The 19,779-nt window shown below is 34.7% G+C and overlaps 1 protein-coding gene across 1 annotated transcript in view; it reads right to left on the reverse strand.

Annotated features, from left to right (window-relative positions):
* Positions 1-19,779, reverse strand: part of LOC100374470 (alanine--tRNA ligase, cytoplasmic-like) — a 49,047-nt gene that overhangs the window by 3,906 nt on the left and 25,362 nt on the right. The window contains exons 7-16 of the mRNA XM_085500155.1: positions 13,182-13,327; positions 11,705-11,813; positions 10,896-11,043; positions 9,801-9,925; positions 4,597-4,747; positions 3,574-3,743; positions 2,732-2,860; positions 1,253-1,390; positions 663-803; positions 334-446 (exon numbers count right to left, since the gene is read on the reverse strand). Of these exons, the coding sequence (XP_085356281.1) occupies positions 334-446; positions 663-803; positions 1,253-1,390; positions 2,732-2,860; positions 3,574-3,743; positions 4,597-4,747; positions 9,801-9,925; positions 10,896-11,043; positions 11,705-11,813; positions 13,182-13,327 (1,370 nt within the window). The remainder of the gene's footprint in view (positions 1-333; positions 447-662; positions 804-1,252; positions 1,391-2,731; positions 2,861-3,573; positions 3,744-4,596; positions 4,748-9,800; positions 9,926-10,895; positions 11,044-11,704; positions 11,814-13,181; positions 13,328-19,779) is intronic.

The raw sequence follows: 19,779 nt of genomic DNA on the forward strand, positions 1-19,779 counted from the left end.
TTAGTGGATTTTACTTATCAGCAAAAATAACAAAATTAAAAACTAGCGAATAATTAATGCATTTACAGTAGTATACAAACAAGCAATGTAAAGTGCACACACATGTACTACAAATTAATCAGTCCTACAGAAAGTAATAAAGTTTCATATGAAATTGGTTACTGTACAATCAATGTGATAGCTGTGGAACAAGAATGCTTAAAATGCAAATTAAGCTTATTACTATGAACAGATTTGTACCAAAACTAATAAGAACTTGTAAATTCTTCAATAGTATCTTTTTCTTGCAGACTTCAAACTAAATTAATGATAGAATGAATGAATTTAACCTACGTTCCACCACAGAATTCGATGGAAGTTGTTGCTCCAGCTGGACCGGATGGATCAGCTTCCATATCTTCAACTGGTATACCTATAGATATGACTCGTACTGGATCGGGGTACACCTGAAATACAGTTAAAATATTGAATTTTATTGACTGGCACAGTCAACATTTGGATGTCTGGACATCAAATTGGGAATTCATTGCTAAGTAACATATTTTATTTGATGTCATTCCACAGTTATTCTTTGCACAATGATAGCAGTATGAATTATTTAAACAAATACAAACTTGATTTGAGGCAAACCATTTTTTCTACAAAATCAAACAAATATTCACCTCATCAAAGACTGCACGCAATCCCTGGATCGCCTTGGCAACGGCTAAGGGGGAATTTTTAGCATAGACTGGTTGCGATTTCTGCACCATTTCATTAGTGATTTGCTCTGCTGATTGCACTTGCTCCGTTGTCATGGCACCCTGCATCAGTAATAAAGTACAGTTAAGATGAAAAAGCAGACAAATAAGACAATGTTATGATATTCCTTTTCTCTATACATGTATTTAATAATTATAAATCAAACTGAATGGTTTTCAATTTTGTTCCAACTACTAATTTTGAATTGCATGAGCGATAATCTGTGGAAGGTCACAAAAGTGGATGAGATTCTTGACCAATTTTTTTCTTCACATAAAAGGCAGTGGTCATCACGCAGCGAGTGTTTCAATTTCACATAAAAAAACAATGCATTGAAAGGTCTATTACCTATGTCATTTTGAAAATCATTGCTCCTATAAAGCAGCCATTGTGGAAACCAAGCTTGAGATTCCCCGTAAACTTTATGTGAGAAACATCTCATGCAGAAGGCCAAATACCGAAGATCATAATATCAGAGAGAAGATATGTGAAATGAGCTGGAAAGACGTACCTTGGCAGTAAAATCGAATCGTAGCTTGTCTGGTGCTACTAAGGAACCTTTCTGATCAGCCTCTCCAAGAACTTTTCTCAAGGCGTAGTTCAGCATATGGGTACCAGTATGGTTACTCATGATAGGTCGACGACGAGCCTGAAATTAACACAAATGTAATCAATGTCAAAGGTCAAATGATACCTCTGAATAAGTATGTTCGTGTCCTAATTGATGTGACCGACATTGCACAATAAACTGTCTAGTTTGGGGATCTTTAAGTTGATTGGATACAGTGTACCTTGGGGCTGACTATATTGTATGTGCTAATGGTATTGTAAAATACTTGATTTTCACTTGGAATTAATTTTCACTATTTTCACTGAAGGAGTGATTTAGTGAAAATAAATTCCAGCGAATATCCCTTTTTTTCTATATTTTACATGCAACTCACAAAAATCAGTGAAAATAATTTCCATACGAAACACTCAAAAAATCTTTTCAGCAAAAATTAATTCCAGCTAAAATAAAGTATTTTACAGTATATTGTATTTCTAGTCATCATAAATATGCAGTTCTGGGCACAGATTTTAAATTACTAAAAACCTGCTTGTTGTTTGTACCAAACATTTATTGTAAGGCATAAGGAAATTAAAGGTAAAACTTTTTTCATTCATAAACACTGATGAGACAAGATAAAATCTCTGCGAGACAATGAATTTAAAATCTATTAAAAATTAGAGAAAAAATGCAGCAAACTGTCTTGAAGGACTGAAATCAACATCGTCAGTTTTAATCTCAGATTTGAGTCAAAATTGGAATGTATGTATGTAACATAGCAGACAGAAAATCATTCTGTCTTAAAATTAAAAAAAAAAATTATAAAATTTATATTATAGATATATATAAAAATATATCCAAAACAGACACTAAAAACTGAATAGGCCTCCATCACAAGGTCAGGTTCTTCTAACTCATGAATGTTCTATTGGTTTCAGAGAAGAATTAAGCATTTTCTTTGTCATGGAAACCAAACAACATTAGAATTGGGAGAGAGACAGGAACCAAGTTAATTAATATCAAATTTTGTTTACAAATTCATAGAAACAGTACTCACTTCATCAATATAAAGTTTCATTTTATCGCCATAGAAACAGTACTTACTTCATCAATATAAAGTTTCATTTTATCACCATAGAAACAGTACTTACTTCATCAATATAAAGTTTCATTTTATCACCATAGAAACAGTACTTACTTCATCAATATAAAGTTTCATTTTATCACCATAGAAACAGTACTTACTTTATCAATATAAAGTTTCATTTTATCACCATAGAAACAGTACTTACAATGTACTTCATCAATATAAAGTTTCATTTTATCACCATAGAAACAGTACTTACTTCATCAATATAAAGTTTAATTTTATCGCCATAGAAACAGTACTTACTTCATCAATATAAAGTTTCATTTTATCGCCATAGAAACAGTACTTACTTCATCAATATAAAGTTTCATTTTATCACCAACTTTTAGTTTTCCTTCGCTGTCCACAGCAGATAATTTACCGATATGTAAAATGTAGCCACCTTTAACTTGGACGTTGGTCACTTTGAATTCAATATCCTACGGTAAAGAAACGATGAAAACAAACATATGAGACTGTGCACCTTGACAACTGTTTCCTAGATGCAACTGGCATATTGAAGGACAACTCACACGCCATCCCAAACAAAAGTTATAAATATTTGCCTTCATTATAAGATGGTGCCATGGTGACAGAGTTGGATTACTGTAAAATACTTTATTTCAGCTGGAATTAATTTTCGCTGATAAGATTTTTTGGGTGTTTTGTTTGGAATTTATTTTCACTGAATTCTGGCAAGTTGAATGTAAAAATATAGGAAAAAAGGTATATTCGCTGGATTTTATTTTCACTGAATCATTCTTTCAGTGAAAATAGCGAAAATTAACTCCAAGTGAAAATAAAGTATTTTACAGTAGGTAGTTTATTGCTATGGCAACCAGTGTTCATACCATAACAACATGCATGGGTGCCAACATTTCTTGTACAATTGCGATCACATCAAATTTACAGGTACATTCTGGGCGGTGACTTTGTAGAATCTGCAACTGAACGCTAAGCATCAGGAGAATCTGGCTTTATATGGATACGATGTACGGGTAATTTACTGGGAACACCAATCATAATTCAGATCAGCCAAACAATCTTGCAATCAATGATAGACAAAGCGCCCCCAAGGTAGGATTCACTCGCACTCGCATCCATATTGGACATTCTCCAGACAATTCAAAGAGAGGTTTAAATTATCACTCACTGGATTATTTTCTTTTTCCATGAATCCTTCATCCCATATTTGACCACCTTGTTCAGCATAGAAACACGTCTTATCTAACAACATACCGCACTCGTCCCCATTGTCCACTTCACTCACAAACTGCTTGTCTTTCCTCAGTGCTATCACCGTAGCAACTATCGCATTGAATACTACAAAAAATACAAAAATTAAACAAAATAAACTCTAAAATAACTACTAACTGTTTTTTTCAGTACAGTGTGTGATTATTCTAATATCTTGTTGAGTCAGGAACTGACCAATGAAATTCATTAACTATCAGTTGATATACGAGGGATTGCGTTAACCCAAAATTCTGCTTTCCAGACCCCCCGATATTAGAGGACCCTATTTGTGATATAGATACACAGAATATATTGTTATACATGTATACTTAATTTTCTCATCAGGGCTTTCTACACCAAAACGCTAATGAATCTGTTTGGGATGTTTTTTTTTTGTTTTTTTTTAGGTTTCTATAGAGAATTGAGACAACATTAAATGATAGATTAGTCTGAGTTGTTTACAGTTGCAACACAAGAATAATGCAAAATCTGACATTGTAGTTGAGTGTGATAGAACCGCTGAATAAACGCATGGTTATCAACAACCCATTTTAGACATTACAGACATGGTGACCTTATAGATATTGAAACAGAAAGTCCCAACAAAGACAAGTGAAAATAAAGTACTTCTAATACAGTACATAAAAGTTGCATTTTATTGCTGAATGTTTGCGTCATAGCAACAGCATATCCATTGTTGATGTACAACTTTGTTGATGCTATTGTTACCATGAATTTATATTTAAACTTATTTTATCCTTGTTTTGGTGTTCTACCATGTGACATTACAGTGTGCACACTTGTCTAAAATGGGAAGTCAATGGTATTTTCTCATTTCCTGTCCCAAGATAAATTTATTTTGGAACCTAAACACTCATCAATCTTGCTAACACATTATGCGGAGTTGTACATTACAATAGTTGATAAATTGCTATCTTACCGTATTTGGAGTTCTGTTCATCATATGTATAGCTATATTTTGGTGAATCATCCGTGGCAGAGACCTTTCTTGTATCTTGCAGCTCACTGATGGCATGTACGTCCAGTCCTATTGTATCATCCACACCAGATCCTTTACCTTGGGATAACAGCTGCAAACAAATTTACTTTTATTTTCATCAGGAATAAAATTCAGTGAATATATCTTTTTTCCTATGTTTTACCTTCAACTCATCAAGAATCAGTGAAAATAAACTCCATACAAAACAATCAAAAAGTTTTTTCTGCTAAAATAAAGTATTCTACAGTACTCAATATATTAATTCCTCGTACTGTTAAGTAAATGCTTACTTCCAAAACACAAAACCTGCATTTGCATCTGTTTATATTTTACTGTTTAAGTTTCCCTATAAAATTTGATTTTTAATTAACACAAAATAATTTGATATCATTTTGATTTGTTTTGTTCAAATTTTTTTTCTACTTTTCTTAAGGTATAGATGCAGGTTCGTGGGCTTTTTCTTACCCAGACAGTCTTGGCTAGATAGTGTTAACATTTCGGAGCATTGTCAATGCGGGAACATACTCAAAATTGATTTTAAATATAGGGAACCGAAGCACGCGTATGTGATTAAAAGTCCTGAAATTTTGTTTATGTTGCTCTTGATTGACAAGTCACTGTTGATGTTATATGCAAATGAGATGCTGGCCCAAGTTGCGGCGATGTGTTACTCCCTGTCCGCGACCCTGTTTAACTTACCTCAAGCGCTTTTAACTAGTCTCGCAAACTACAAAAAAAACAGACAAGACGTAGACGCTTCCAGCATGCAAGCGGAATACAAAAAACATACAGTTGTAAATGATAAGTAGACTTTTTCACTCTTATCTCGCAACATGTTGACAACTTCTATCCTGGCATCTTCCAGTGGTGTACTGTTAAATATTTTTTGTTTACGCATTTTTTTTCACTGACTAATTATACATTTTTCGTTTCGCTGAACAATCACCGTGCTGATAGCATTGCGATGCAATGGATAAACACCATTGCTGTGCTGTCTTCGATAACTAACTTTTCAGTGGCAAAATACACAAACGTAAAATGCTCGGTTAATTAAAAACAAGACATGAAATGTCACAGTCCCCGTTATTTGATTATAAAATACAGGTAGTACAAGGAACATCTGCAAACAGGTGAATAAATATGTACTCTTTGTGGGTACAACTCATCATCAAGTGATTTCCCATAATCTAGTTTTGTACTGACAACTAAAAACTTCCACTGACCCATGTTCAGAATCTCAGAGTACACAAGTGCAACAAAACTATTTGTCATACATGTATACTTGCTCAAGAAACTGCATTCATAAATCTGAGTGAACCTTGATGTACATGACTTCTTTGTTAATCAGGTCTTAGTATATTACCAGGACCTGGGTTTGTTTCAACATCACCACTGGGCATCAGATTCATTCTCATGTTGTCAAATACAATTTGTTAACACAGTAAGGTTTATTATTTAAAATGTATTCATTGTACATAGAACAACATCTGTTAATTTAAACAATTGTAAAAGCTATGTTTTCAGAGCAAGTACATGTAATAATTAAGAAAACCAGTAGTGATAAAGGTTGGTCTGCTCATAACCTTCAATGGAGAAGTAACAATAATTGTTCGAAGTCTTTTTAGTGCAGTGATATTATTGCATTTCAATCATTATTAATGGGTATAAAATACTGTAAACCATTTAATTTTCACTTCTAGATATATTCAGGATTTTATGAAATTTGTGTACAACATTTCAATAAAGTCCCTGACACTCCATGTTGTAGGAACCCAGAAAAAATTGCCTTGCGAAATTGAAGCAGTTCACAGCACCACTGTAAAAAAAAAAAAAAAAGTTTAAAATGAGTATTGTCCAAGATATACACATGTGGGTTCATAAGACATATGAACCAATCTGAGTGGTTCTAGAGATTAGTATCACAAGATTTTACTCTCCGTGATTCAATATCAGCCCTATGTATAACGCTGTGTTGATCAGGCGAACTAATTGACAATGGCCCTACAGGTATCGCTATGCAATCACAGTAGTTTTGTATTCTTCTTGCATTTCGACCATGGAAAAATATTTGTTTTTGAGAGTGGCCGAGTTATTAGAAGAAAAACAGAAACTATTTTTTTTAGTATAAATTCTAGTAACTGAAATGCAGGATTGAAAAAGAACAAGACAATACGCAAGATTGATAAACCTTCAGCGAGCACTCCTGAAATTTCAGATCATTGGTACCATGTTTTTGGATACATTCAATAACCTGATACATAAAACCACATTTTTTATTGCTCAATCACTTGACCCTGTATGGCACAAGATCACAAGCTTCTGTCATAAAATTGGGTTATTTATTTGATGCAACGAAACATGCATTCACAGCAGACGGAAATTCGTTTGAGATGTTCCTGGATTTTTGTATTCAGTTTTCCATTTCAACCACCATCATCACTTAGTAAGCTGAGATCGCGCATTGGGATACTGACTGTGCATAAATGCGCAGTGTAGTGCCACCAGAAGACCGATTGTTTGAGAATATTTTGATCCATTACGCCATTTCAAATAATAAAGATTTTCAATAACATACAAGTTTTTCCACAAATGATGATTGTATGGCAATTACATGCCTTTGCCAGTTTTACTTTGGAAGAAGTTGGAAACAGATAACAGAAAGGGGCTACATGGCTACATCTTTTTTTTTTGAATTTTAATCAAGCATGATTTTTAAATTTTTTTTTACAAAAGTCTATTTCAGAAACAAAAAATATAAATGTGTAGGTAGGCATTTTAACAATTGCACAATTAATATCGGATGAAAACGTCATTACCGATATAAATCATTCTGTTCAAACAATTTAAAATAAGATCACATTTAATTTAGTCAGTTTTCATAATGAAATACATAATAACATGTATTTATAAATTTGAATAAGGTTCAACGGCCTTTTCATTTAGTGCCAGTTTATAAACCATAAAACCTCTGGTTTAGGTGTCACACTCAGAGAAGAGTGAAAGGCCTTTGGTTTATAGGCACCGCGAAATGTTGGAATTGAATCCCCCCCCCCCCCAAAAAAATCACATAATGTAATATGCATTATTTTTTTTATAATTTTGTTGATAACGAAAAGTAAAGTATGTTCTAAAAGAAGTTTCGAATAAATACAAACACGAATACATTGCTTAGTGTTTAGTACCGGTAGCAAATGATCACGGTAGCACAATCTGGTCATTCTGTGTTTCGCAAGTGAATAACTTACTTGTTTTCGAAGTATTGCAATTGTTGATTATTATTCAGTAATGATTATAATAACGCACAAAAAATTAATTCGTTGAATTTTTATGAATTTGAAGTAATATTCAACTTAGTTTCATCGTAAACGAATGATTTCGGTCGAATGTAAATGCTCGATACGATTCAATATCCGCCATGTTTCCATTTACACGTGGCTCATTTAAATATGTTAATGACGGTTCAGTGACCTCGTGGTGAACGCAACGCGGTACTGTAGAGATTCACCGATGTTGTAGCAAGATCTTTATGCTATTTTGACTGGGAAAACGTCATGATTTTTTTTTTAATCCAAAAATTAGTTGTTTAAAAAAAAAACTGAGCATTCAAAGAATAATTAAACATTGTTCACAGAAATAACACAGCTCATTGTCGAAACGAAGCTTACTCATTCAGGCTATTCACAATAAACATCATACTCTTGAATAGGTGTCGATGACTACAGTACAATATAAATTAGACTCTTTTAGGCGTCAGGAGTGAATGAAATATCCAAAATATTAAAAAGAAAACTGCCGAAAAAACGCCGGGCGATTTCATGGTCCGTTGCAGACTACTCGACCGACCGTCCATACACGTGTTGTCACTGTACATCCGCCATGTTGAATCGCAGGAGATCGGCAAAATCTTCATTTCAACTAACAGTTTAATGCTCACAACATAAAAAATACGAATATAATCATAGGCAACCTACTATTATATAATGAATAAATTGATCGATACAGGGACCCCCCCCCCCCCCGAGTTGTGGATATTTCGGAAATCGCGACACAAGCAAAAGACCGGATATCGATTTAGTTGAAAGCTATGTCCCCATGTACAATAATTTGACAGTTTACGAACTAGTTTCGTAGATTGGAGACAATTGTTTGCTTTTTTGGCTTTTCACAAGAATATAAAGCTGGCAATCATCATAATATTCACGTCCGTACGTCACGGAATGTACACCAATCGTACCCCAATAAACATTCAATTTTGCTGAAACTGGAGAACTTACCTTTGCAAACACGTTTCTTATGCCGCCTTCTTGAAGTTCTTGAAATCAAATAAAGTTACTAGTTCTTCTAGTAACTAGTGAATGAGACCACTGAGCCGAACAGAATACATGTATAAACAGTACTATAATAAATTGCACGCAATGGAGAAATCACGTGCCGTAGTAATAGCAGCGTTACTCACAGATCTAATCTACTGTAAAATATTTTATTTCAGCTGGATTATCATTCGCTGAAAAGACTTTTTCTGGGTGTTTTGTATTGAATTTATTTTCATTGATTTTTGACAAGTTGACTGTAAAATATAAGAAAAGGGTATATTCGCTGGATTTTATTTTAACTGAAACATTCCTTCAGCGAAAATAGCAAAAAAATGTTGCAAGCAAAAATAAAGTATTTTACAGTAATTAATTTATTCTGAGCATGCGCAGACGTTCTGTCAATGTTGCCGGGAGAGGTAATTTTTGATGAAATCGTGAAAAAGACCCACTTGGGATTTTCAGATCTGGAAAAAAAATTACGTGCATACTCAGCAGAGACTTTTTCATCAACCTGCCAAGTTTCACTGATATCTGCTGTAGAATTTCTGAGAAAATGTTGGAGACGGAAAAATGGACATAACCTGAATTATAAAGTCCCCTTTTCAGGCTGCGCCTGAACGGGGACTAATAAAATTTGTGTTGGGTTTGAGTTTCAAACAATCTGATAAGGTTTCAAACCACAAATTGCTAAAAACATGGCCACCAGTCAGCCATGTTGGGTTCAAGCATATACAATAATAATGTGCGTCTGTATATATGGTTTTTATCGCAAGTGTTATTGGGCCATACTATTTGTGAAACAGTTGCGGAAATGACACACTGATGACAAACCTGAGCTTTTTTTCTTTCTTCCTCATATTCACCCATATCAATGTTAAGACCGTTTTCTTCAGCCATGAGTTGTGTCAGGTCAACTGGGAAACCATATGTATCATATAGCAACCAGGCAGCTTTACCTGTGTAATTAAAATTGTCTTATTATAACAATGTCTAATGTATGTACCAAGTTTGAACGAAATCCATCCATAAATGCCAGGAATGCTTGATATTTGATAATTTTTTAGCACAAAAATAGCCACCATTCGGTCATTTTGAATAGGATCGTCAAACCAATATATCTATGACATGATGTATAATGAATATTTCAAATTTGAACATAATCAGTCAAAGCAAGTCAGAGATATGGCACAAGAACCACATTCATTAAAACAAAATGGCCGCCAGTCAGCCATTTTGAATCTTATCTGAAAAACAAAATTATTTGCATCAAGGTTCCATAATGTCTAATGTCGAGAAATGCTTGATTTTGATGATTTTTTAGCACAAAAATGGCCGTCATTCGGCCATCTTGAATCAGATCGTGAAACAAATTGTGCATATGTATAATATCATGTATGATGTATGTGTGAAGATTGATAAAGATTCGTCCAGGCATTTCTAAGATACAGGTCCGGACGCACGCACACACGCACGGAAGCACAGACGCACAAGGGTCAAAACATAAGTTCCCGTTTTCGGACTGCGTCCGAATGGGGACTAATAATAAGGTTATTCTGAGGATACCTCAAAGTATGCACTTAGACAGTACGCCGTTGCATCGACCTTCACTGCACGTCGGTTGATACTTCCGCTGTACTGTCTTCGTGCATACTTTGAGGTATCCTCAGAATAACCTCATATTATAGCTGAATTTTTGTCATAATCAATCAAATGTTGTATGAATAATATTATTTTGAAAAGTCAAAATATCATTGAGATGTACCAAATGTTTCACCATAGCAACCAAGACCAACATCGTAAAATGTGGCAAATTTAATGTAAATTTTGCATATAAATACAGTTCAGAGTATTACCTGCTATACAATCATTTAGAAACAGTGCCTCTGATGACTCGGGAAGAATTAATTATTGATATATATTTCATACCTGGCAGAACCTTGGTTTCCAATTTATTTATTGTTCTCTGTAGAACTCTATGACCTCGGTTTAAAGTCTTCAGAAATTGAGCTTCTTCTTCATTGATGATATCTATCACTAATTGAGGGTCTTTCTTAATGCCGGGGAATGCATCTCCCTGAAAAAAAAATAATACGGTAAAGCAACATTTAAATCATATCTTGATAATTATTGATAATATTTTTTAATCTTGTCAAAAAGTTGGGTTTGCACAGGATTGAATCCAATTAATGGCACGTAGATTCGTTGTTTTTTCAAGCATTCTTTAAATCACATAATCCTTTTTTTTTTTATCCGCCATTGTTTAGTGTAATGCAATGTTTAATGTAAATCCAAAAGTTTTTACTGATTCTTCAGAATTATGGTAAAAAATGAGCATTAATTAGCATGTTGATTATTTAAACATATATTATGTTCAATTTTAAAATCACATATTTTAGTGGAAAGATGTTAAATTATTTAAGACTTTCTGATACCAGAAAACAACATATAACCACATGATGAGGACTACTACTACTGTAAACTACTTTATTTTCGCTGGAATTAATTTTCGCTGAACAGTTTTTTAGGATGTTTTGTATGGAATTTATTTTCACTGATTTTTGATGAGTTGAATATGAAATATAGGAAAAAAGGTATACTCGCTGGATTTTATTTTCACTGAATCAGCCCTTCAGCGAAAATAAATTCCAAGCGGAAATAAAGTATTTTACGTAGTTGTTTTAGTATCAAATAGTGATCATTATTACAAACATGCTATAAACATTGTTTCAACTCACCAGTGTGTCCAGGACCACCTGCACCAGACTAGCAAAGAAACCACTGGGTGCATTCAGTTTCTCAGTAGCATATCTCACACCACGACGTAACACTCGTCTCAACACATACCTGAATTTAAAGGAAAAATATCACCAATCAATAATTGTATTATAATAATCTAATGTTGCATACAAGTATGTATGATATGAAAGGTTTTGTCTTGTAATTTGTGTCATATAGCAGATACAACAGTTACATTGTAATGTATTTGTAAGATATCCAGGTTAGCAATGAATTGAGATCTTTGTGCATAGGAATTTAGATTGACGGTGGATTTTAATGGAAAATTGGAATAATCTCATTTATTTTTCTCCACTAAATAAATTTAAAATTTTTTTTTTGTACTGTAAAATACTTTATTTAAGCTGGAATTAATTTTCACTGAAAAGACTTTTCGGATGTTTCGTATGTAATGTATTTTCACTGATTTTCTCCAAGTTGAATTTAAAATATGGGAAAACAAGTATATTCGCTGGATTTTATTTTCACTGAATCATTTTCTTCAGCGGAAATAAGTATTTTACAGTATTGCCTTTTTGTTCTAGGTCCTTTTCATTCTGAATTTGTATGAGAGTTGTAAGTCTTACTCATGCTGCAATGGTGTATGAGCAAAATTATAACTTCCGACATAACATAATCCCTAGATTACTTGAGCAAGGCAAGTTCTAAGATTTAACTGTAGTAATGTTGAATTCTCTAAATATATTAGACCTGGTTGATAAGGAGGTAATCTAACAAAAGCTCCACAAGAGAAAAGGAAAGAACTTTGGAATACATCCTTATCAAAAATCAGGCTTTTCTGCAAAGAGTTGTGGTCAAGTTACTGATTTATAGCTACACAGGTTTCTTGCAAAGTCACATGACTTTACAGCAAAACGGCTTCTTACAAAGTCACATGACTTTACAGGAACACAGGTTTCTTGCAAATTCACATGACTTTACAGGAACACAGGTTTCTTGCAAAGTCACATGACTTTATAGCAACACAGGATTCTTGCAAAGTCACATGACAATGATGAGACATACGAGGTTCATATGCAGTCATGTTGATTTCAGAACACTGCACTATGAAATCAGTCCAACATTTATTCCCAGCTTGATGAATATACAATCACGATACAGCAGGTTTTAGAACAATTTCTTCAGTATAATAACCTGATGAAGATGCTGCCATTATTTTAAATCCAAAAATTAGATTAGTCTGTATGATAAACACAATCCATGTACAATCCATTTCTATCAAGGTGTCTGAAAAGTAATTTTCAACTTTTTGCTAAGTTTATGCAAAGTGGGAAGAGTTACTTTTAGTGCAATATCCTTGCAGCTAGCTGTTATAAGCTGCAAAGTTTCCATTTTCATAAAGGAGACACTCTCGCAGCTATGAAAATACATAATTCTTAATTTTATATAAGAATAATAAATGAATCCCACATTTACCCTCTTCCAACATTATCTGGTCTTCCACCGTCAGATATAGCTATCGTCAGTGTTCGTATGTGATCTGCAACAACTCTGTATGCCATATCAATACCATCGGTATCTTCACTACCAACCTTACCTTGGTATTCTCTCACACCAGTGCCCTGCAGAACAGAAAATTATTGAAATTCCATGGCAACGGTCAAGTCATTTTTAACATTGCCTGCTAACTCCATTTTCCCCCCATTCATTCTGTGGAGGCTTTCAAGCGAATGAAATTATGCCATTTAACTGTTGGAGACTTGAAAGCCCTATAAAAGTAGATAAAGAGTGGGGCATTAAGGTAGAATATGATCGCTGATTTCAGATTTTTATTAAAAGTGGCATTGAATACCCTTCCTGACCCTCCTCCTCTATAGTGATCCCTGTTGTTCATTTCCGGTGTAACCATAGTAATATTTTATCTTATAGATAGAAGACAGATTGGAGAATATTTATATTTTTACTATTAGGAAAGACTGCACGGACTCATGATCGTTTTACATTTTAAATTTTCATTTTTTATATTTTATTTCATATTACACTTTATTGCTGTAAACTGATAGAAATGTTATTTCTAAAGATGCAATAAAACATTATTATCTTAAAACTACTCTGTCAACATTTGTAGACGCCAAATAGTCAATGAATGAATCAGAACACTGCGAAAGATTAGATGTAAACCTAAAGTTGAAAGATCACATTTTAAGTTCACAGGTCAAGAACACATGTGCATTCATTAGATCTTGAAAAGATAAGTTGTACATGCTGAGACCGGGACAGTCAGTTGTAAAAGAGTCACAGGTGTAAGTCTCACAAAATATCACTCACCGCAGGTATGTATTAAATTCATAATTCATCAAAATTTGTCACTGTAGTTTATGCTTTTTCTATTTTATAACTGGTTCAATTTTTGTGTGGAAACAAAGTCCTGTACATATGTATTTTTAGGAATATGGGAGATTAGTTTCACAGTTTGGACTTTTTTGGTAGTCATGTTGTATATTAGATATACATATTCTGACAGGTTGTAATTAAATCTGTGTGAAAAGTATATTTAATTGTTATCACAAACTACATGCATGTACACATTAAAACTGCCTTAACCTTTTCACCACCAGACTTCTTTCCCAACTAATTTCTGCACTTTGTTTCCTATATTCTTCAATATTTCTGGAAATTAACACTAATTTTTGAGACAACAAACAAAATTTGAGTCAATATTCAGTTTTTACTCAAAATATTTGGCTATTTTTGGCTCAATCTTCTGAAGGAAAGTGCAGACTATAAACAGGACTATTTTGTGATGAATGGAGGAAACTGGTGATGAAAGGTTTAAGGTAGCGAGAAGGGAAATTTTCACTTTTTTCTTGATTTTTCACAAATTGATAAAACGGTTACTTTAGACTTTGATACATCACCCCAGGTTTACAAAAGATCGAAATTGCGAAATAACGTTGCTCAAATTAGTGTTTTAAAACACTAGCAGAAAAGACTACAACTGCCGTTTCGTGGATATTGGCATAATGTTTATCTTTGAAAGGGTTTAAATGATAACATCTTATCTGTATACTCTGTTGTTGACGATTGTGATATAACGGGTGATAAGCTTCCAGTTGCAAACAATGCGTGTTTATCTAACGTCCATTGTCAGCATTATTGTCAGTCGAGACTTCGACCGAGAAACATGGTCATACAGTACTCATTTCGCCCAACCTTCCGCTTTTACATCGACCGCTTATCGCTTAATTTCCGACCACGCGGTCTTGTCCGACCGGAAACCGACCGCATTTTAATCGCGTTTTGTTTTCGCTCGCTCGCTCATTGAAAACATTGACCGCTCGCCCAAACACTGATCACTGGCACATGGGTGGTCGAAATGGTGGTTTTGATAGTAAAGTGTGAACATACAACTAGTATTAACTATTATTACATTCTGAACGACACTTCAAATCTAATAGTTGTATTACACCTGTATCGTGAAAGCAACTGAACTGGGACCTCTTGTTACGTGTTTTGGGTGCTTGTTCTAGATGTAATTTTTTTTTTTAATGAGACAGTTACGTGAAAAAAGCCTAGGTAACTCCTTTTGAGAGAGCAGAGAAACGAGGAAATGTTAGTGATTAATTCCAAAAATAACGACACCGAATCTACATCGGTCCACGTCTGGTAAAATTTGACATTGAATTTTTAAAATTAAGTCACGATCATTGAACGAGTTCGGTCTATACCGTATACGTACCATAAAAGTGTTCCCACAACAAATATTTTCGACTAAAAACGGCCATATGCCCTGAAAGAATCGAACAGAGCTTGACATGTATGAATAATTTATTGGGCTTAAAAGAAAAACGTGTCAAATTTAGTTATAGCCATAACTTTTTTAGCGCGGAAGTTGCCAACAAATGTAAAAAAAAATCGTGAATTTCATAGATTCGAATAAAATAAAGCAAGCGATTGATAAGGATGATTATTAATATTTTCCCCGATGCTCTTCGAATTTTTATTTTTTTTATTTCAAGATAAGAAATGGCTAGTTGAAGTTGCATTGTCTTCAATGCGGTTGATTCACCGCGAACAACTCTAGCTCTGTTTTTGCATGGTTTAGTTTTGCGATGTAAAATAAAATATATATTAAAATAATAATACTTGTTTAATTATTTGGGGTTTCAGCTCACAAATTACGGACATGATCCCCATGAATTACGGTCAATGTTTGTCTTCTCTCGGCTGATTGTCACGGTGTTGATCGACGCTCTTCCTAAACTCAGCCTGAGTATGGAGAAACCAACGGCGATCGACATTCCAAACAAACAATCGAAATTATCAACGAAAGACGAGATTTTTCTAGATATTTACAAACATACTGTCATGACAAACATATGTAAAATTAACAAATACACAAAGAGGTGTAATATTAGGTTTTATTTTAGGCTTAGAAATATTTTCTTTCACTCAGCCCATGCATGTAACTGCCATTTAGATTTACGGTCCTTCAGCATCGGGGGGAAACAACAATAGTTATACAAAACACATTGCGAAGACTCAACAATCAGGAAAGAAACCCCAGACAACCATGTCGTACTTGTGTTGAAATACATTTTGTATTTCACGTCAGAATATTGTTTAAAATAAAATATTCAGTCCAGGCCAAATCGAGGTCAAAGGGTCAGGTTGCGTGCATATAATTATAGATAGTTAAAACAAAAAGTATTTGAACTTTTGTCAGCTGTTCAACATCTATAAAAACAGAAAGACAATTATAAGACAATGTGAACCTCGAAAATTATTCTGTTAGTCCGAATTTTAAATGCGCGCGAGCGAGCAGGTGGGCGGTGATATTTCAGGGTTTGCGCGGTCGAAATTAAAGCGGGAATTGTCCGGTCGAATTCAACAAGCGGTCGCAAAGGCGAGAGAAAAAGGTGATTGGAAAGCGGAAGCGGGCGGGAGGTTGTACGAAAGGAGTACTGTAACTTTGCACAACTTTCTTTTAAATCGTTTTATTATCCAAGTCAATATTCTATTTTACTAATACATTTTTTTTCTAACGCAATGGCGAAGAAAAGAAAGAAAGCGTTGACAGACGAGGCAAAGAAAAATCTGCCACTCAGTGTCGCACTCTGACACAGCAATTTTTTTCAAACATCGGCCATTTTGTTTCACCATGAAAACCGTTTTATTAGATGTCTTATCAGAGACACTTGAAGGATTAGCTTGTTTGTAAACTGTCAGCATGTACAGTGGGACAGTAATGTTTGTCAGAGGATTATCGTTCGTTGTTCGTTTGCATAACAATGGAAAACCCGAACGTTCCTGAGTACGGACTCAAATGCCAGCAGTTTTCTTCATTTTTCACGCTCGAGCTTGAAATTATTCATTATCTGACACTCTTTATGAGTTCTATGATATCAGTGGTTAATATGTTTAGCCATTTTTAGTGTATATTTATAATAATGCAGCAAATCTACAGTGTTTTATTAACCAAAACTGTTTTTCGCGTTTTTCTCGAGTTGAAGTTTTGATCGAGTACGACTCATTGGGACCGCCGCCAAATCAAGTGCGTTCGGACTAGGACATTCAAACTCGCAGTTATCGTTCAAAAGATAATGATGGTGCGAAATATGTCTGGGTTTTTAAAGAAAATGCTTTGTCACAGAATAATAGTCTGTTAAAGGTGCCAAGTATGAAATAATTTAAGGACAAAAAAACAAACCTGCATAGAAATCGGAATAATAGCTCTTTTGATTATCGGAGACGCATTTCAATGGACTTGATTACGGACAATGCATGACGTAAATTTCACCAGGAAATTCCGCAGTGTGCTCTCGCAATCCCGTACTTAGTCATTTTTACAAGGTTCGCCATTTTTGATGTCACGTGATAATTATGTAAACAATGACTGTCCAGTTTGTGCGAACTTGTACCTCTATACTTAGTCTTTTGATATATATAACCTAAATTACTGTTCTGAACGAGACAACAGACAGAGAATGTTTTATTTAAAAACGTCACAAAACCCTTCTCGCTACCTTAATCTGTCAGCGACAAAAACAAACAGTACAGCAACAAGTCATCACATTTCCTCTCAAGAATATTTATTTAATAAATGCAGGAACTTGTTAAAATTGTCAAATTGTCAAATTGTTAAAAAAGTTATTTTTTTTGTTTTATTTACAACTGTACAACTTAACAAGTATATGAACTTTAACCCATATACTGTAGAATACTTTATTTTCGCTTGGAATTTATTTTCGCTATTTTCGCTGAAAGGATGATTCTGTGAAAATAAAATCCAGCGAATATACTTTTTTCCCTATATTTCACATTCAACTCGTCAAAAAACAGGGAAATTAAATTCCATACAAAACACCCAAAATGCCTTTTCAGCGAAAATTAATTCCAGCTAAAATAAAGTATTTCACAGTATACTGTAAACGGATTAATTATTCACTGAGTTTTAATTCTGCTTATTTCGCTGACTGGAAAATGGGATAAATTAAAACCCAGTGAATATGTAAAATTGGGCGTAGAACACAATATCTGAATGATAAAACCGTGAATTTAAAACCCAATGAATATGCCTGAAATGCTAAATCAGTGAAATTTAAACCCAGTGAAAATTAGTCATTTTACAGTATGTAGTTTTCTATATGTATTCAATATGAACAAGATATCAGGTCAGTCAAATGAAGGATGACATCATGATAGTGGAAGCATGGTACTGCTGGTGTACTTTGTAGTACCGTAAAAACTCGATTAATTCGCGGTAGTAAAAATAATTATTTTTTCAAGTGCGCGAATTAATAGCGTAAAAACGGAAATTATTGGTTTTTGGTGCGCGAATTAAAAGAGTACTTTTAGATCGATTCAAAAAGGAGCTGTTTTCATAAATTTATTAGTGATTTGTTTTGTTTTCCAATGAACACGATTACAGGACGTTGTTTTAGTGCCTCTGAGACTCGTGGCTAGCAACATTCATGTCGTATAGTCGGGCAGAGAACACGCACTGCGTCAAGGACCACGCACCATGTTACACTTGAAATGGGAGCGTCAAATGGCAAAGGTCACTCAGTACACAAACAAACAATGAACACGTGGCTACAAAGTAGCCGTCTGGCTGCACTGCCTTTTTTTATTTTTCTAGGCAGTACCGTCAGACACAAATTATTAATTGTTCGACAGGTCGTCGGCAGTGAAGTCGTCTAACCAATCACCATCTTCGTCGTCGTCGTCGTTTAAAAGCAGATCGGCAATAATTTCTGCCATTTCAGTGTTGCTTCGGATAAGGTGGTCTTCTGCCCTGTTGATTGCATTTTTGTAGCCATGTGTTCATTGTTTACATAATTGTTTTGTTTTTTTTGTCAAGCACTTTCATCTACCGGATTCGGCTGTTACCCCGCCCTGGGCGATCTTATGGAGGATTCGATTTTTTTAAGAAAATGTGGACCAAAAGATCGCCCGGGCGATGTTATGGCAGATATTACGAAGCCCATCTTGTCTGAAAAAATAACCCTGCGTTGATAAAAATGGTCTCAGAAAATGTTTAGAAAAAATAATGTTTCGCGTTGACCAAATATAATCATGCAAAGTATAAATTCAAAGTGTTTTAATACATTGGTGAGAGGTCGCATTTTACGTGTACAAGAACATGCACTAAGAAGGAAAAGCAAACCGAAGTCGAAACGGGGTGCATCATGGACATGACACAACACACGCTGCGACAACTGAGTGATTAGCGACATCATTTTGGGACGCAAATGAACTTGAAGTACTTCTTTGCGAAACTTGCTGCGCGGCGATGCTGACCACAGGGAGCCCAGGAACTATGAGCGGGGGGGGGGGGGGGGGGGGGGGGGGGTATCGGCGGGTATCTAGTGTAAGAAATAATTTCTTACACTAGATACCAGCCGATACCCCCCCCCCCCTCATAGGGAGTGCATACAGTTGATAATAGTACCTGGGCTCCCTGTGTGCTTACATCAAGTGTGTGTTGACCGAAGTTTGACCTCCAAGTCACGCACTGAACTGGCGCGTTACCTTAGCAACTTTTTTCTTTCGTGCCCCACGCGTCAATCTA

The sequence above is a fragment of the Saccoglossus kowalevskii genome, chromosome 6 (genome assembly GCF_978046115.1).
Source record: "Saccoglossus kowalevskii chromosome 6, keSacKowa6.1, whole genome shotgun sequence".
NCBI classification, from domain to species: domain Eukaryota; kingdom Metazoa; phylum Hemichordata; class Enteropneusta; family Harrimaniidae; genus Saccoglossus; species Saccoglossus kowalevskii.